This window comes from Schistocerca serialis, chromosome 8 (genome assembly GCF_023864345.2).
Source record: "Schistocerca serialis cubense isolate TAMUIC-IGC-003099 chromosome 8, iqSchSeri2.2, whole genome shotgun sequence".
NCBI lineage: Eukaryota > Metazoa > Arthropoda > Insecta > Orthoptera > Acrididae > Schistocerca > Schistocerca serialis.
In genome coordinates, this window is record NC_064645.1 from 296801610 (window position 1) to 296822219 (window position 20610).

At 38.9% G+C, this 20610-nt stretch overlaps 1 protein-coding gene across 2 annotated transcripts in view; it reads right to left on the reverse strand.

The window, feature by feature from the left end:
- The window catches only part of LOC126416451 (putative inorganic phosphate cotransporter), a 376726-nt gene that overhangs the window by 27485 nt on the left and 328631 nt on the right, over positions 1–20610 (reverse strand). For both annotated transcript variants that reach the window (XM_050084178.1, XM_050084179.1), the window contains exons 6-7: positions 18582–18734; positions 15437–15569 (exon numbers count right to left, since the gene is read on the reverse strand). In XM_050084178.1, the coding sequence (XP_049940135.1) occupies positions 15437–15569; positions 18582–18734 (286 nt within the window). The remainder of the gene's footprint in view (positions 1–15436; positions 15570–18581; positions 18735–20610) is intronic.

Sequence of the window (20610 nt, forward strand, 5' to 3'; positions counted from 1 at the left end):
AAATTACGTTTTGCCATTCGTGCACCCAGGTTCGTCGTTGAGTACACCATCGCAGGCGCTCCTGTCTGTGGTGCAGCGTCAAGGGTAACCGCAGCAATGGTCTCCGAGCTGATAGTCTATGCTGCTGCAAACGTCGTCGAGATGTTCGTGCTGATGGTTGTTGTCTTGCAAACGCCCCCATCTGTTGTCTCAGGGATCGAGACGTGGTGCAAGATCTGTTACAGCCATGCGGATAAGATGCCTGTCATCTCGACTGCTAGTGATACGAGGCCGTTGGGATCCAGCACGGCGTACCGTATTACCCTCCTGAACCCACTGATTCCATATTCTGCTAACAGTCATTGGATCTCGATCATCGCGAGCAGCAATGTCGCGATACGATAAACAGCAAATGCGATAGGCTACAATCCGACCTTTATCAAAGTCGGAAACGTGATGGTACGCATTTCTCCTCCTTACACGATGCATCACAACAACGTATCACCAGGAAACGCCGGTCAACTGCTGTTCGCGTATGAGAAATCGGTTGGAAACTTTCCTCATGTCAGGATGTTTGAGGTGTCGCGACCGGCGCCAACCTCGTGTGAATGCTCTGAAAAGCTAATCATTTGCATATCACAGCATCTTCTTCCTGTCGGTTAAATTTCGCGTCTGTAGCACGTTATATTCGTGATGTAGCAATTTTAATGGCCAATAGTGTATCTACTCGAAGAATGAAATACTAGAATAATAATTTAAATGTTAAATTTTTAACATGGGCGCATAATAGGTGTTAGAAAGTATCTGTCTGCTGTGGTTTAATTGTAAATTCTCCTTGTGATACTATTGTACTGTAGATCTGAAAATTCCGCAGATCACTCACAGATATCTTAGTTTGTCATATTTCAGAATGGACGCACCAACATTTGAATAACGCTTGTTGATCTACAGACATTACGCAAATTCTGGACGTATTGTTGTGGTGAGACCGAATTTAACAGCACAGTTGGTCCAAGAATAGCAACATGATCATTTCTCGCCGCGATTGCAGTACAGAAATGATGTCAAACTGTGATGACAAAATTTAAGCAATCTTTAACATTGATTTTGTGTAATGTTTTACCTGATTTTTAACAGGTTGTTGAAATGTTTTCAAAATACCGGATCCCTACATGATTCCAGGAGGCCCAGTCAGGACGACCAGCTTTAATTGTAACTCTGGAGAATGTGGAGCGAGTGCGAACCGCATTCAGAGAGCAGCCCACTACATCAGCGAGATACGCAGCACAGCAACTCAGGATGTCAAGACGGTATTTCCAGAGGATGATGAAAGAGAACTTAGTCTTTTCTCTCTAAAGATTCAAGGGTGCCTGCCTTTGAAGGACAGGGATTTGGATGGGCAATATTCTTTTCCAAATGAGATGATTGAGGCCTTTGGAAATGGAACAGTCGGTACCGATCTGATCGGGCTTAGGAGGCACACTTCCAGTTCCATGGTGCCAATGGGTTACTGAGAATCGACACGCTCAAGTTCCTGCAGCTCATCAACAAAACGTCACAGCGCAACCAGTGCACTATGCATTATTGGGTTCATTTTTATTGAAGCATCTGTCACAGCAGAGTAAATACAGACACGTACTGGAAGCTGAATTTGTACTGACTACACGACGTGGCCGAATGCTCCGAAGCTACTGGTTCATGCAGTTTATGGTCCCGAACTCAGCCTGTGTGCTTATTTCTTACGGGATCATCTGAAGGACAGTCTTCAAAGGGTGCACCTGCAACCCTCGAGGATGTTGGTATTGGAATTTCCATAGAGATTTGTGCAGTTTAAAGTGATGTTCCTCAGAAAGTCATCACGAAATTTAGTTCAAGGCTATGCACACTCATTGCTGCAGAAGGAAATCACTTTGAAAACCTTCTGCATTAAATTTCAGGTTGAGTATAAATATATGATAATAAATGAAAATCTAAACTGGACTGAGCATGTAAATGCAATGTGCGAGAAGGCGTCATCATCTCTCCACGCTCTACAAAAGTATAAAAAGCTCTTCTCTCTTGACCTGAAAAAGAAACTTGTACAAACACTTACACTTCGAGTTACTGATTACAACGATGTTATCGCGCAAGGCCTTTCTCAGGAAGGCTCACGTGGCCTGGAGTTGGTCATGAACGGTTGTGTTCGTTACATCTGTGAAGTTCGACTCTTTGACAGTATTTCACCATCATATACTCGTACATAGCTATCCTGGTTGCATGCTGACAAGCGCAGAGATCTTCTCCACTGTCTTATCAACGTACACTGTCCCTCATATCTCTCCCCGACCTCAACACTCTTGTCTGAAAAACACGGATGAAAACCCGTTGCCATCACTACATCGTTCAGCCACCTTCTCTTAATCCTCAGTAGCAGGAACTCAACTCTGGAACAACCTGCCGCATTATATTAGAGAATCTTATAACATATCCAACTTCATAAGACATGCAATGACATATCTAGTAGATACAGCAAGACTAAAGATTACTGTTTTCCCTTAACACAAGCGTTACTCTTGTACAGCCTTCTTTCCGACCTAATCTTCCTCATTTCCCAGTATTCTTAGCCGGTGCACTCTTCTTAAATGTTCTTTCCCCAGAACTCGCTGTACCAGAAAACATCTATTTTGCAACCCTATAAATTCTTCTTGTGCCTGCCACTACCATTATCGTCAGTGGTTGCATCAATGACTACAAGTGTAATAAGAAATGCCAAGAAAGGAAGGAAAATATATTTGCTTAACAAGAGTGATAGGGCACAAATCGCAGAATATCTAAGTGACCACCATCAAACGTTCATTTCTGAGGAAGAGGATGTGGAACAAAAATGGAAAAAATTCAGAAACATCGTCCAGTACGCCTTAGATAAGTTCGTACCGACTAAGGTCCAAAGCGAGGGGAAAGATCCACCGTGGTATAACAATCATGTACGAAAGGTACTACGGAAACAAAGAAAGCTTCATCATAGGTTTAAGAGTAGTCGAATCATAGCTGATAAGGAAAAGCTGAACGAAGCGATAAAGAGCGTAAAGAGAGCAATGAGAGAAGCATTCAACGAATTCGAACATAAAACATTGGCAAACAATCTAAACAAGAACCCTAAAAAGTTTTGGTCATATGTAAAATCGGTAAGCGGATCTAAATCCCCTATTCAGTCACTCGTTGACCACGATGGCACCGAAACAGAGGACGACCGAAGAAAGGCAGAAATACTGAATTCAGTGTTCCGAAACTGTTTCACTGCGGAAAATCGTAACACGGTCCCTGACTTCAGCCGTCGCACGGACGCCAAAATGGAAAATATTGAAATAAACGATATCGGAATTGAAAAACAACTGCTATCACTTAGTAGCGGAAAAGCATCCGGACCAGACGAGATACCCTTAAGATTCTACAGTGATTATGCTAAAGAACTTGCCCCCTTTCTATCAGCAATTTATCGTAGATCGCTGGAAGAACGTAAAGTACCTAGCGACTGGAAGAAAGCGCAGGTCGTTCCCATTTTCAAGAAGGGTCATAAATCAGATGCGAATAATTATAGGCCTATTTCGCTTACGTCAATCTGTTGTAGAATAATGGAACATGTTTTGTGTTCTCGTATTATGACGTTCTTAGATAATACAAATCTCCTTCATCATAACCAACATGGATTCCGCAAACAGAGATCATGTGAAACTCAGCTCGCCCTATTTGCCCAAGAAATTCACAGTGCCGTAGACACTGGCGAGCAGATTGATGCCGTATTCCTGGACTTCAGGAAGGCATTTGATACGGTTCCGCACTTACGTTTAGTGAAAAAAATACGAGCTTACGGAATATCGGACCAGATTTGTGATTGGATTCAGGATTTCCTAGAAGAAAGAACACAACATGTCATTCTTAACGGTTCAAAATCTGCAGATGTAGAGGTAATTTCGGGAGTACCGCAGGGAAGCGTGATAGGACCTTTATTGTTTACAATATACATAAATGACTTAGTTGACAACATCGGTAGCTCCGTGAGGCTGTTTGCAGGTGACACGGTTGTCTACAAGAAAGTAGCAACATCAGAAGACTCGTACGTACTCCAGGAGGACCTGCAGAGGATTAATGCATGGTGCGACAGCTGGCAGCTTTCCCTAAACGTAGATAAATGTAATATAATGCGCATACATAGGGGCAGAAATCCATTCCAGTACGATTATGCCATAGGTGGTAAATCATTGGAAGCGGTAACGACCGTAAAATAGTTAGGAGTTACTATCCGGAGCGATCTGAAGTGGAATGATCACATAAAACAAATAGTGGGAAAAGCAGGCGCCAGGTTGAGATTCATAGGAAGAATTCTAAGAAAATGTGACTCATCGACGAAAGAAGTAGCTTACAAAACGCTTGTTCGTCCGATTCTTGAGTATTGCTCATCAGTGTGGGACCCTTACCAGGTTGGATTAATAGAAGAGATAGACATGATCCAGCGAAAAGCAGCGCGATTCGTCATGGGGACATTTAGTCAGCGCGAGAGCGTTACGGAGATGCTGAACAAGCTCCAGTGGCGGACACTTCAAGAAAGGCGTTACGCAATACGGAGAGGTTTATTATCGAAATTACGAGAGAGCACATTCCGGGAAGAGATGGGCAACATATTACTACCGCCCACATATATCTCGCGTAATGATCACAACGAAAAGATCCGAGAAATTAGAGCAAATACGGAGACTTACAAGCAGTCGTTCTTCCCACGCACAATTCGTGAATGGAACAGGGAAGGGGGGATCAGATAGTGGTACAATAAGTACCCTCCGCCACACACCGTAAGGTGGCTCGCGGAGTATAGATGTAGATGTAGATGTAGATTATTATTATTGTTTCTTTCCTTTCTCAGACGTTATGTCTGGTTAAAAATTGAAAGTGATGCGGACCTTGATCAAGCGTGACTTCCTTTTAACTGTACGGTATATGTTACAATGCACTTAGGAACTTTCGGGTAATTGAACATGTATCAATAATTACCGATTTCTGTAGTTGTATACATACGTTTGGATGTAGCTGTATTGCGTTGATGTGCTGGTGGATATTGTGTGGTATGACTCCTGTAGTTGATAGTATAGTTAGTATAATGTCAACCTTATTCTGATGCCACATGTCCTTGACTTCCTCAGCCAGTTGGATGTATTTTTCAATTTTTTCTCCTGTTTTCTTCTGTATATTTGTTGTATTGGGTGTGGATATTTCGATTAGTTGAGTTAATTTCTTCTTTTTATTGGTGAGTATGATGTCAGGTTTGTTATGTGGTGTTGTTTTATCTGTTATAATGGTTCTGTTCCAGTATAATTTGTATTCATCATTCTCCAGTACATTTTGTGGTGCATACTTGTATGTGGGAACGTGTTGTTTTATTAGTTCATGTTGTATGGCAAGTTGTTGATGTATTATTTTTACTACATTGTCATGTCTTGTGGGGTATTCTGTATTTGCTAGTATTGTACATCCGCTTGTGATGTGATCTACTGTTTCTATTTGTTGTTTGCAAAGTCTGCATTTATCTGTTGTGGTATTGGGATCTTTAATAATATGCTTGCTGTAATATCTGGTGTTTATTGTTTGATCCTGTATTGCAATCATGAATCCTTCTGTCTCACTGTATATATTGCCTTTTCTTAGCCATGTGTTGGATGCGTCTTGATCGATGTGTGGCTGTGTTAGATGATATGGGTGCTTGCCATGTAGTGTTTTCTTTTTCCAATTTACTTTCTTCGTATCTGTTGATGTTTTGTGATCTAAAGGGTTATAGAAGTGGTTATGAAATTGCAGTGGTGTAGCCCATGTATTTATATGAGTGACTGCTTTGTGTATTTTGCTAGTTTCTGCTCGTTCTATAAGGAATTTTCTTAAATTTTCTACCTGTCCATAATGTAGGTTTTTTATGTCAATAAATCCCCTTCCTCCTTCCTTTCTTCTTAATGTGAATCTTTCTGTTGCTGAATGTATGTGATGTATTCTATATTTGTGGCATTGTGATCGTGTAAGTGTATTAAGTGTTTCTAGTTCTGTGTTACTCCATTTCACTACTCCAAATGAATAGGTCAATATTGGAATAGCATAAGTATTTATAACTTTTGTCTTGTTTCTTGCTGTCAATTCTGTTTTCAGTATTTTTCTTAGTCTTTGTCTATATTTTTCTTTTAGTTCTTCTTTAATATTTGTATTATCTATTCCTATTTTTTGCCTGTATCCTAGATATTTATAGGCATCTGTTTTTTCCATAGCTTCTATGCAGTCGCTGTGGTTATCCAATAAGTAATCTTCTTGTTTAGTGGGTTTTCCATTGACTATGCTATTTTTCTTACATTTGTCTGTTCTGAAAGCCATATTTATATCATTGCTGAATACTTCTGTTATCTTTAGTAATTGGTTGAGTCGTTGATTTGTTGCTGCCAGTAGTTTTAGATCATCCATGTATAGCAAATTTGTGATTTTGTGTTGGTATCTTCCAGTAATATTATATCCATAATTTGTATTATTTAGCATGTTGGATAGTGGGTTCAGAGCAAGGGACAACCAGAAAGGACTTAATGAGTCTCCTTGGTATATTCCACACTTAATCTGTATTGGCTGTGATGTGATATTATTTGAATTTGTTTGGATATTAAGTGTGGTTTTCCAATTTTTCATTACTATGTTTAGGAACTGTATCAATTTAGGATCCACTTTGTATATTTCCAATATCTGTAGTAACCATGAGTGGGATACACTATCAAAAGCTTTTTGGTAATCAATGTATGCATAGTGTAGCGATCTTTGTTTAGTTTTAGCTTGATATGTCACCTCTGCATCTATTATCAGTTGCTCTTTACATCCTTGTGCTCCTATGCAGCAGGCTTTTTGTTCTTCATTTATAATTTTGTTCTGTGTTGTATGTGTCATTAATTTCAGTGTAATGACTGAAGTTAATATTTAGTATATTGTTGGTAGGCATGTTATGGGGCGATATTTTGCTGGGTTTGCTGTGTCTGCTTGATTTTTAGGTTTCAGATAAGTTATTTCTTGTGTAAGTGTATCAGGGACTGTGTATGGGTCTGCAATTTAACTGTTAAATAATTTAGTTAGATGTGAATGTATTGAGGTAAACTTCTTTAGCCAGAAATTTGCTATTTTATCTTATCCAGGGGCTTTCCAATTGTGCATAGAATTAATTGCATGGGTGACTTCATGTTGCAAAATTATCACTTCAGGCATTTGTGGTATCATCTTGTATGTGTCTGTTTCTGCTTGTATCCACCGTGCATGTCTATTATGTTGTACCGAGTCTGACCATATGTTGCTCCAGAAGTGTTCCATGTCTGTTATGTTTGGTGGATTGTCTATTTTAATGTGTGTGTTATATATTGTCTGATAAAATGTCTTTTGGTTTGTGTTGAATGTTTGGTTTTGTTTCCTTCTATTTTCACATTTTTTCTTCTAAGTCGTTTGGCCAATGCTTGTAATTTCTGCTTCTTTTCATCTAATTGCTCTATCGCTTCTTGTTGTGAGATTTTACCTAACCTTTTTCGTTTTTTGTCTGATATTTCATTTCTTATAAATTGTGTTAGCTGTCTGATGTCTTTTCCCAGTTTTTCTATTCTGATCTGTAGCCTGTGTTGCCATGCTGGTTTTGTGGGTTTCTTCTGTGTGTTGGTTAGTTCTGATCTCTGCCTAGTGTGTATATTTAGTGTAGTGAGTGCTCCTATATAAACCAGTAGTTGTAACTCTTCCATAGTTGTATTTTCATTTATTTTGTTGTGTATGATTGTGTTGATAGTTGTTATTGTTGTTTCGACTTGTGGGTTATTTGGGGGTCTATGCAAGAATGGTCTAGTGCATGTATTTGTGTCTTTGTATTCTATGTATGTAAGCTGAAATTTTTCTTCTATAGCTAACATGTGTGTCACTTCGTGTTCTATTTGTGCTTGTTCTGGTGGCTGTCTTAAGATTTCGTTTTCCTCTGATTGTTTAATTGATGTGTGTTGTTCTTTGTTTGTTTGCTCTGGGATGTATTTTCTTCTTCTTCTGATTGCACATTATTTTGTTCCAGTATTTGTTGTGCTTGTTGTTTGATGGTTTCTAATTCTGACTGGGGTATCCTGTTATTTTTGATTATTACACGGACCTGATCAGCTAGTCGTTGTTCTGTTAAAAATTTTAATTCTGGGTATCTGGTAATAAATGTTGTGTATACTTGTGATCTGTATCCAGTTGTGTTGGTTCCTAAGTTTGTTGCTTGGTAATAACAAAACATGAGGTGTCGGTTAACTTCATCTGACCATCTCATCCTCTGTCTTTGTTTTCCTTCTAGAGTGGTTGCAGGAAGCATATCTTGCAAAACACCTCTATTTGGATTTAAATCAATTTCCGTGTGGCTAGCAGTGTCATTACCATTGTGGATGGGCATAGGGTTCAAGCGTCGTCCCCGACCATGACAGCGCTTGTCCGAGGCTTCATTAGTTCTGTCCTGAACCAACTAATCACACTAAAAGGGAGGTTAGACCAATTAGTGGTTTGTTCTTTTCGTCGCCTTTTACGACTGGCAGAACATACCGGAGACCTATTCTTTTCCCGGGCCTCCACGGGGTTTATTATTATTATTATTATTATATCACTGTCACTATTAGTGGCAGCAGCTTCAGTCGTAAAAGTACTGCCAGTATTAACTTTATTAGTTTGTATTCAATATAATTTACTTACACTGCCACTTCATACACTCAAATCATTATAATTGTTAATTCTTAAAGCACTATGATGTAATAGATATTATATGTCTGAAACCCTGGTTCCACGTAGGGGAGGATCTCATGGCCATAATCATATCAGGTTAAACAAATAAATAAATAAATAAAAATAAATATATATACCAAGAATCCAGCACCCGTTATGTGTCGGAGCAGACAAAATCTTTGCAACACCTAGTTTGCACCACCCTGTGTTTTTAAATTGTTGGAAATATGTTTCTTTGCAAAAATGGAGGATGCAGTAATGTTCTGTTTGAAGAAAACAAGTATGTTAGTGTCTAATGTTCCGTTGAGAAGTTCGTTACAAAGTAAAGAACACGCTTCAATTGGGAAAGGATAGGGAAGGAAATCGGCCATATTCATTTCAAAGAAACCATATCTCGAGTTACGTTAAGAAATTTAGGGAAACCAACGAAAACTTAATTCTAAATGCCGGGTGGTGTCTTGAACAGCCATCACGCCCATATGAGCTCAATGCCGAGGCACTGTGCCACATACTTCACTAAAGAGGATCATAAACAGCTGGAAGAAACTGAGAGATCGCAGACTCATAGCTCAATAATTAATCGATTGAATAAAATGTTGAAGAGCAGTAATTTCGCCTCCGCTTTCTGTGAAATGACCATTCCTCTTCTCTACATTCCATGGCTCATATTAGTTCTTACTTTAGGGGTCAAAGCTGGCTAAGGTTTTTAATCCTCTTCTTCATCTAGGACTGAACTTTCTGCCTGTGTAGCGCGTTGCGCAATATACTTTTCATTGTACGATGATTTTATCAATGAACCATTGCGTTCTATTTTCAGCTGAAATTGCAGGAAACAGCTGCTCCTATGTCTCTTTATGAGCTGCGATTAATACTACGTTCATTGTGACTAGAGACGCGTACACCATCTGAACTCCACAACAGAGTTTCTCTTATTTAATAATTTATCTACACTAAATTCTTTTAAGGCTTCTTCTTCTATATCAACTTTTTCTGTTTCCCACTACACCATAAATTTAGCTGCCAATATTCTCTTCGACGTCCATGTTCTGCAACTTTAAGTGGTCGAATCACTTACTTATCACTGTCTCTTAGCTAGTCGCCTTTTTGATTACGGCAGAAATAAGTAAAATTAAGAATCCGAATTATCTATTCATTCGTTACTATACATGAACTCACGAAGTTTTATGCCATCTTCATACTGATATAAGATCAACACAATATCGCTCTAATCATTCTCATCAGCTACTGAAGTGTTTGCTTGCTTTCTGCTAACGTGAAACTTAATTATTAATGTAAGAATATTCTTTTATGGTCTACATCGATTTATTAGGCAGTTATAGACTGAGGTGACGAGTCATGGTATAGCAATATACACATATACAGATGGCGGTAGTATTGCGTACACAGAATATAAAAGGGCAGTGCATTGCCGGAGCCGCCATTTTTACTCAGACGTAGACGTGATCATAGCCGCATGACGGAAATTAACAGACTTTGAAAGCGGAATGGTAGTTGGACTGGACACATGGTACATTCCGTTTCGGAAGTCATTAGGGAATTTAACACTCCGAGATCCGCATTGCCAAGTGTTCAGGCATTACCTCTCACCACGGACAGCGCAGTGGCCGATGGCCTTCACTTAACGACCGATAGCAGCAGCGTTTGCGTAGAGTTGTCAGTGTCAACAGACAGGCAACACTATTTGAAATAACAGCGGAAATCGATGTGGGGCGTACGACGATCGCATTCTTGAGGACAGTACGGCGAAATTTGTCGTTAATGGGCTATGGCAGCAGACGACCAACGCGAGTGTCTGCTAACACCGCGAGATCGTCTGTACCGCCTCTCGAGAGCTCGTGACATCGATTGGATCCTAAACGACTGGAAAACCGCGGCCTGATCAGATGAGGCCCGATTTCAGTTGATCAGAACTGATGGTAGGGTTCGAGTGCGGCGCAGACCCCACTTAGCCATGAAAACAAGTTGTCAACGTTGTTGGGTTGTTTGGGGGAAGAGACCAAACAGCGAGGTCATCGGTCTCATCGGATTAGGGAAAGATGGGGAAGAAAGTCGGCCGTGCCCTTTCAAAACCATCCCAGCATTTTCCTGGAGCGATTTAGGGAAATCATGGAAAACCTAAATCAGGATGGCCGGACGCGGGATTGAACCGTCCTCCTCCCGAATGCGAGTCCAGTGTGCTATCGACTGCGTCACCTCGCTTGGTTAAGTTGTCGACGAGTCACTGTGCAAGCCGCTGGTGGCTCCGTCATGATTTGGGCTGTGTTTACTTGGGATGCACTGTGGTTCAAATGGCTCTGAGCACTATGGGACTCAACTGCTGAGGTCATAAGTCCCCTAGAACTTAGAACTAGTTAAACCTAACTAACCTAAGGACATCACAAACATCCATGCCCGAGGCAGGATTCGAACCTGCGACCGTAGCGGTCTTGCGGTTCCAGACTGCAGCGCCTTTAACCGCACGGCCACTTCGGCCGGCGGATGCACTGTGTCCTCTAGTCTAATTGAAGCGATCGTTGTCTGGAAATGGTTATGTTCGGCTACTTGGAGACCATTTGCAGTTATTCATTGACTTCATGTTCCCAAACAACGATGTCATGTCACTGGGCCACATTTGTTCGTTACTGGTCTCACGAACATTACAGACAATGCGAGCGAATATTTTGGCCTCCGGATTGCTCGACATGAACACCATCAAACATTTGTGGGACATATTCGAGAGAGCCGTTAGTACACAACACCTTGCATTGCCAACACTATCGCAATTATAGACACCTGTAGAGGCAGCCCGGATCAGTATTCCTGCAGCGGACTTCCAACGACTTGTTGAGTCAATGCCACGTCTAGCTGTTGCACTACACCGGATAAAAGGAGGTCCGACACGATATTTCAAGGTATTCCATGATTTTTGTCACCTCAGTGTATTATCTATTTGATTGTTGTCACTACTGTGTACGAGGCCAAAAAATTTTATGGATGACTATTTCTCATTTCTGTGCTACACTAAAACTGTGTGACGTGACAGTGTTAAGTTATTTATCCTTCTAGTATTACTTTTATTTTAGAATTGTGATTAACTGTTGACAACAAGCTTTAATAAAATAATAATTTAGCTTTATTATTATTTCGATGAAAGAGTTGAGCAAGTACAAACAACGAGCATGTGTGTCGAGGCAATGGGAAACACTTCGCAGTTGTGTTGGCTGGTCTCCCATCGGGCGCCTCCCCAAGTGGTGGATAGGGGAATGCTCACCAGATATGGAGGGTACCAGGGAAATAAAGTACCCGGGGTGGACCAAAACTAGTAACTGCTGCCTTGTAGTATGATATTGGCTTATCAAAGGCTAAAGGAAGAAAACCTTGAGTAGAAATTACCTGGCCCTCCGGGTTGGGGGTTGTGCAGTGGGCCAGCTCCTCACTCACATAAAAAGATAAAAATGCTAAAAAACCTAATAATATGCCTCGGAAAAATTGGAACTTTGGACGACGAAATGGCGATGAGAAAGGGAAAATGATGTTTGGATGCTGGAATGTGCAAGGTATTTCCACTAAAATAAATTTACTACCTGCAGAACTTGACATGTTCAAGATGGATGTTGTCGTACTTTCTTAAACAAAGAAGAAAGGGCCAAGGAGAAGAAGAACTGGATAATTACGTATATATTTGGAGTGGGGTATCAAAAGCAGTAAGAGCCAAAGCAGGAGTCTCCATTATGATAAAGAAATCTTGGAAAAAAAGGATCACAAATTGGACATTCATCAATCAACTTATTATAAATGTTGAAATGACATTATTTGCTAGAGAAGTTGTGATTATTGGTGTATATGCACCCACGAACGACACAAAAGATGAGGAGAAAGATACATTCTGGGCCACCCTCGAGGAGACTATTGAAAAAATCCCAAGAAGAAAAGGATTATCACTGGAGATATGAATGGAAGGGTAGGAATTAGAGAATCCTGTAGAATAGTAAGAAAACATGGGGAGGACGAATATAATGACAATGGGGAACGATTGATTGCAATTTGTGAACAATTTGATCTAAAAATTATCAACACTTTTTCAAACATAAGGACATTCATAAATATACTTGGCAACACAACACTAAAGAACTTCGTTCTGTAATAGATTATATTATCATTAGGCAAACAAGTAGTTTCAAGGCAGTAGACGCCAGATCTTATAGAGGAGCCCAGTGTGGATCAGACCACTATCTGGTAAAAATGAAGTCTTTCTGGCCATGGAAGAATGCAAGGAATGATACAAGTAACATAAATAAAACGAACCAGACTGAGAAAGATGAAAATTTACCTTTTAATATTGACAGCCTACAAGACGAAAGTATCAGTCTGTGACTCTTTGCGGCCAGGATGGAAAGGAAACTGATTGAATCATTTTATAGAAGTAGAGGAAATATATGACTATATCAAAACTAATGTGAAAATAACAGCGAAAGAGGTGCTGGGTAAAAAAGATAGCAACCACAACCATGCAGCAGAGTGGTGGTCAGAGGAAATAGAGGTCCTCGTTAGAGAAAAACGAAATGCGTTCCTCCACTGGTTGAATGATAAATCAGAAGAAACAGGACCAATATACAAGGAAAAGAAGAATGAAGTGATGAGAAAAAAAGGCAAAAAATGAAGCATGGGAAAGAACATGTGCCAAGGTGAGTAGCAAATTAGGATTTGGGAGAGAATGGTTAGTATTAAAAGTGCTTCGACAGGATACAAAAAGCAAAACCAATCTCCAACTGATAATACAAAAGGAATGGGAAGAGTATTTCCAAAAACTATTAAATGAGGACAGAGAAGAATACCTAGAAGAAGGAACAGTGGAAGAAAAAGGACATGAAGATGATGAGATCCAGATTTTAGAAAGTGAAGTACTTTAGGCGTTGAGAACAGGAAGGAATGGTAAATCACCGGGACCAGGCAATGTCAGTCTCGAGTGCCTGAAATATGGTGGTGACAAAATTGTGAAACTGATAACACAGCTCTTCAACAAAATGATTCATGGAGATTCAATACCCAACAAGATGAAGCTAGGTTACATTAATACCATATTTAAGAAAGTGGATCGCAAAACTTGTTCAAACTATCGAGCATTTTGTGTTATAAGCACATTAATGAGAATTTTTGCGAAAGTAATTAAAAACAAACTGTAAAAAAAATTTGGGGAACTAAGAAGAACAATGTGGATTCACGGCTGGGAGATCATGCGTAGACCACATTTTCACATTACGACACATTTTGGAGAAACACAGGGAAAAATCAAAAAATATAAGATTAAATGGTTCAAATGGCTCTGAGCACTATGGGACTCAACTGCTGAGGTCATTAGTCCCCTAGAACTTAGAACTAGTTAAACCTAACTAACCTAAGGACATCACAAACATCCATGCCCGAGGCAGGATTCGACCCTTCGACCGTAGCGGTCTTGCGGTTCTAGACTGCAGCGCCTTTAACCGCACGGCCACTTCGGCCGGCAAATATAAGATGAATTTTCATAGATCTAGAAAAAGCGTAATATACTGTTCCAAGAAAATTACTTTGGAGAGCACTACATATGGCAAACATAAATCCTTCCTCGATTAAAATAATACAACAGATATATAAAGATAACATTTGCCAAGTGAAAGTTGGTAATAAACTTTGACAGAAATTTAGAACAAGCAAAGGCCTTTTACAGGGCTGCTCCACGTCACCTCATTATTTAAAACCTATGTAGATATTAGCCTTACAACATGGTCTCGTAAATGTAACAGTATGGGATTAGAAATAAGAGACGGAGTTTACCTACATCATCGATTGTTTGCTGATGATCGAGCAGTCGTAGCACAAGATGGGGAGGATGCTAACTATATGTGCAATCAACAGCAGTAGCATACAAAACTTGGGATTTGAAGATTAATTACCAAAAAACAGAATACTTGACTAATGATTCAGATGAGCTATACATTGAAGGAAAGAAAATCAAAAAGATATACACTTTCTGTTGATTGGGATCCATTTTAGAAATCGAGGGAAAATCAGAGTCAGAAATCAATAAAAGAATTAGCAGCGGACGGAAGGTCATTGGGATGCTCAACTCAGTCTTATGGAGCAGGAATGTAATGAGCAGAACTAAAAAATTAATATGCAAATCCATATTAGAGAGTGTGGTTCTGTATGGAACGGAGACCTGGACAATTAACGTGAACCACATTAAAAAATTACAAGCTCTAGAGATGGACTTCTGGAGAATATCGGCAAGAATCTCCAGGAAAGAAATGATAAGAACACCGAAATAATAAGGAGAATGGAAATAAAAGAAGGAATATATGACGTAATAGGAAGAAATTACAGTGGTACGAGCATGTACGACGAATGGAGAAAACCAGAACATGAAAATTGATACTGGAGTGGGAACCGGAGGGGAGAAGAAGAAGACGACCTATGACCACCTGGCTCCAAAATGTACAGCACACAATGAGGAGAACGGGCGCAGAGGAAGAGGACACACAAGATCGAAATACCTGGAGGAATATTTTGAAAATATAGTTTAAGAACGTTTATTCTTTGTATTGTAATTTCCGAGTAAATTATTATGTTGGAGATAAGCTGTAATGAGAAGAAGCTCAAAATAATAAAAATGTTTTGGGCTCTGTAGTATTGTTTGATGTTCTCTACTTACCTACGATTGTGAACACTTTCCGGACGTTAGTTGTATTCATGTATCCACGCACAAGTATCCAGTCCGCAAGCCAGCCAGAGGCAACTGAAGATAGCCACATCGCAACATAGGGCAGCGCCGACAGCAGACCATTCTGTGGGCAAGAATCAAGCCGTCTATCACTCATCCTGTACCTCAAAATATTTTTATAATGTACACTATCCAAAAGATCCGAGACTGATTTTATTCCTGGAGTATATGCGACGTCAGAGCAGTAACTAGGATAGCTGTTTGAACTAATAACTGTTAACAAGAGATTTGAATTCGACAAGTCAGTTGTGAGTAGTAGCTTTAAACTGTGGACGAATGGCTTAAGCGTGTCATTCACCGCAATGAAGCAAGATATCTAAATCAAGTTCACAACAAATTCTCCAGAACTTTCTGAAGCGGAGAAAAATGGGTGCAAAGTTTGTCTTCCTCACACTGACACCAGAACAAAACAATGACGCATGGGCGCTTGCCGTGACTTGACTCAAGTGCACAACGTGGACCGTTCTTTGCTGGAAAAAATCATCACGTGGAGCGAGACTTGGTGTTATCAATGCGAAATTACCGCAAAATGAAAAACGCTTTGACAACACCGACATTCAAGGCAATGCGAGGCTCAAGTTGAACAACATCCCAGAGAATTTTTCCGACAGTTTCGCCTGGTTCTTTGAACATTCTGTGCTTCCTGCTCATGTGGGAGTAGACTAAGCAAAACTCGTCAGGCATTAATTCTATTTCAACTCTTCTCCATTTATTACTACTCAAGTTTCGAAATTTTTTGCGCTGACAACGTATGTCGAAAACGCAGAGGAATCGCTACATAAGAATCAAGAATCAACTTTATCGTCTTACGTGTCTATGATAGAAATCATAAGTCACGACCATTCGTTACTAAAGCCTTTGTTGGAATCTGAATCGACAATTAATGCTACTTGCCATGAAAAAAGAAACATTCACCACACTGAAAAGACATGCTGAACTCCAGCTCTTGAAATACATTTTGTAAAATTGTTATTTCCTGTACTTATTCTGTAGCCATGTTCTTAATTTTCTTATGAGACCAGTAAGAAGATAGAATCGAATCTCCTTTATAAGGTATAGGACACTCGGTCACTCTACGAAGGAAACCTAAAATTTTCCAGCGAATTCCCGGACAACTGGCTAAAAAGTCACATTTATTTACAGGTGCTTACAATAACTACGCTGTCTCTTCTGAGGGACGTAACCTACTCCTGAGAAATAGGTATAATTTTTGCTTTTATGCTTACTGTTTCCAGACTGTGTTGTTGTAACATCGCTTCGTGCTCCCTTGTAACTTTGTAGCCACTGGGCAGCTGGTACACTCACAAATTAGCAAGAGAGAATGGTCACAGAAGCATACAAAAATACATGAAACAGAATTATCATAACTTTAGTTTTCTCGCGCTAGTGGTAACCTACACGCAGAGATAAAAATGGGAAGGTATACACTAACCAACTAGTTTAGGTTTAAAATGGGATGATCTGATAAAATGACTGTGATGACATGGCCCACATTTCCTACTGTTACAGCTTATAAAGGTGATTGAAAATAGTCAACCGAAACAAATAAGAAAAAGTGGTAAATCGTTATTCTTCGTATCTACACGAAAGAGCAAAAGATTTTCTTGGCATAAGCGGCTGAAGTTGTATAGAATATACCTTACCACTAACAAATGTCAATAAAATAACGGATTTATGGGTTCACGTTGTCGTAAAATTTTCTGTACTTTTATTTGTGTAAGAAATATGGGAAACAATTGATTCAAATATTTTGAAAATTCATTAATTAAATCTGATTCACTGAGGCTGATTATTACTGTTCATAAATTTTACATGCATGTCCAGGTGAAACACGTCTAACATAAATTTGTCTGACATGTATATCATTTACAAAAATTTAAAATAATTATGTTTACACTTAATAAAAATTTAACATGTTTGCTGTAATATACCTACCAAATTCATTATTTATTCTTAGTAACTCTATCCCACTCAGTTTTGCCTACAAATTTATAAGAACATGGCACAATGTACAAGGTCGCTAATTTGCAACCAACTGCTCTCACTATGTGCATAATGATGGAGGTGGTTCTGTTGAAGTTACTTTGTGAAAGATTAATTTATGATTTTAAAAGTTTACGATACACCACATTAGGTTTGGGAGAGGTCATTATATTGCTTTTTAGAATAGAAGCACAGTATGCTAATAGAATAAAAGAACAACACTATTTCAACTAGGCAAAGATCGAATATCGTTTGTGTGATACACAGCATCTTTCACAAATAATAAGACTTGATGATACATTTATTGCACCATGATTCTGATCACATGAAGCTCACACAGTACTACCATATTGTTAGCTTTACCCAACCACACTTTGCTGTGCTCAGACCACTTAAACGGAAGAGAAAGAAATTACGTGTTCCTAATATGTATTGGAAATGGATATAAATCCTAATCTTCATCTCTCTCCCGTCTCTGTCCATCTTCCACTCGGCTTTTCTTTGTCTCCTTTCTTCCCCCTTGCTCTATCCATCACTTCCTCCCCCTCTTTATGTTCTTCTTCTTCTCCTCCTCTCTTTCTCTCCAGCTCCTCCAGCTTCCCTCTTTCTATCAACCTCCCCCTTCCCATTTTCTATGTCCGTTTCCTCCCATCTCTCTATCCATCTCTTATTTCCCCTCCCCCTGAGCTTATCCTTGTTTATTGTTATTGCAAATTCAGATTCTGTAGTATAAATACAATTTTCTTGTTTGTTAATAATGTTTCACTATTGTATATTTATAATGTTTCCCTATTATTAAATTTATATAAATTTATGTATTACATTTATTAAAAAATGGCAAATATCTTCCTCTAGAAAACTGTTAGAATAATATCGTCTTGTCAAACAGCTCGTTGATAAGTATGAGAGAGACTTTCTTGAATATTTTTTGTCATGTAGTGTTTTAAGACATGGCGATATCCTTTTCTTTTGCCAATTGTTGAAAAGCACTTGGGTACAGCTATATTTTATTTTACTTCTAAACACAAATGATTAATAGACAATTATATCATACAACAGATAGAAGTATAGTGAAACATATTCTAAAACTTACAGCAGAAATGGAAAATCGCAGAACATTCTTCATGTATTTTGGTAGGTCTGTAATCATAGTGTAGAAACCCCAATCGTGACCAATTTGAGCGAAGATCAGACCCCAGAGAGGAATAGATTTCAACATGTGGAACCATGGTATTGGTGGAATATCCTGAAAAAGAGAAGAGGGTTATGTTAGTCGTAGCAGAGTAAAACTTTTGATGTCAACTGTGGAAGTCATTGTTTCGTTTTACCTTCATATTACAACATAGAAATGTGAAAATAAAATGGTTTGTTAACAAATCCTTCGATATAGCACTTTTTGGAAGTGATAGCGTAAAAGTTCATTAATTTAAATATTGCAAAACAGTTTCCATGTAACTGAAAAATTTTAATGCAAATAATTTGTTGACTGATTCATTTCTGCAGAATTCATCATGTTAGTAAAAGGTTTTATTCTCAGGTTTGTGATCTGGTGCAAGTAGAGTAAAAGGTAGGCATTATACAGCATGTATGACATGTGCATTTCGTCTCAAGTGTCCTGTTATCTATTGGTAGTTATTTTATACGTCTAAATTTTAGGAACTATGACTATCTTGTAATTCTCATCCTCATTGTCGGCTTAGTTTTCTTTCCGTTTTATTACCATGTGAAGTGTAACTGTTATTACGTCTCATTTCACTGTTTAACGAAGGTTGTTAGACGGTATGAAATTTCCAAAGATGCAAATATGTGTCAGCTGATGGTATTCTCTGTGCAACTATCTTTGGCTGACACATAGCAAAGTGACAGCAATTTTGCTTGGAGTTCTTTGGTGTGGCATCCAACCACGGCTCTGCAGGAGAATACTTGAAAGGGCCGATTTTGTTTGTGGCACTTGTATTCCTGAACTCTTTGACATAGATATAGATGGAGCCTCATTCTGCTTTAATTAGAAAGATCGCCCTTCACTGTTGTATATAAGGAATGCATTGCTGTTCATATTGTAGTTGACTGACGTTCACTTAGGCTGTCCACCACAAGATGAAATATTTTGATAAAGATGGTATTCAGTAATAATTCTCTGTGAGAAAGATAGTTATCAAGAATCAAGCCAAGTGAGATGAGCTTCACGTTGCACTGAACTGCCATTAAACAGGTAGGAATTTTAAAATATACTTAAACCTCACATTATCTACTCTAAACGTGAATGTTTCTACCTTATACATCTAAGTTCCTGTCATAAGTGATGCCTTAAAAGTGAAGCAATTTCTCGGTTTTTTAGACGGTTGGGAAGAAATTCGCTAAAGCAATATTGAAGAAATCACATTCGATTTTGCCAGAAATGGTTTGTGGAATGATAACTGGACTCCAGTCACACCCAGTGCTGCGTCCATTGTTCTGACGGTACACTGTAGACAATCGTTAGAGTGGGTTGGCCATTTATTCATCCAAAACTAATGTTATGCTGAGGTCACATCTTTCTTTGGTTTCTAGGTGTTGAAAATTTCCAATACTAAATAGATGACACAATATTAATTCACAACAAAAAGCCAGTAGAATTCTGTTTGTCCAAAGTAACTATGTTTATCATCACTCTCCACTACTTGCCACTCTAGTTTTGTAACAAATTATCTTAAAAATCATAGACTAAATGCTCTATGAATTAGACGAAGTATAATATATTACTAAACATACAGCAAAAACACTGAAATTCAATATGACATCTTCTCTCGTACATGCCAATGGATAGCTAAACCCACCTCAAGATACTGTTGTATGACTTGTTGACCTAGTAAAGGAGTTAGACAATGTAAAGCGGTTTGAGACGTTTGAAAACCTCATAAAAGTAGATTAAATGAAGACATGTGTTGGCTGAAGCTGTAACTTTATTATGTTCATACTTATACAGCCTCAGTAGAAACCTGTCTTCATTTAACCACTATTCGATGGTTGTGGACCCAATCATGAAAAAAAAAAAGTTTACTTTATGTACAGCAACTAAAAGAAAACAATGAAATATCAACAGATAAATGCTCACATTAAAAAGGTTGTAAGGTAGGAATATA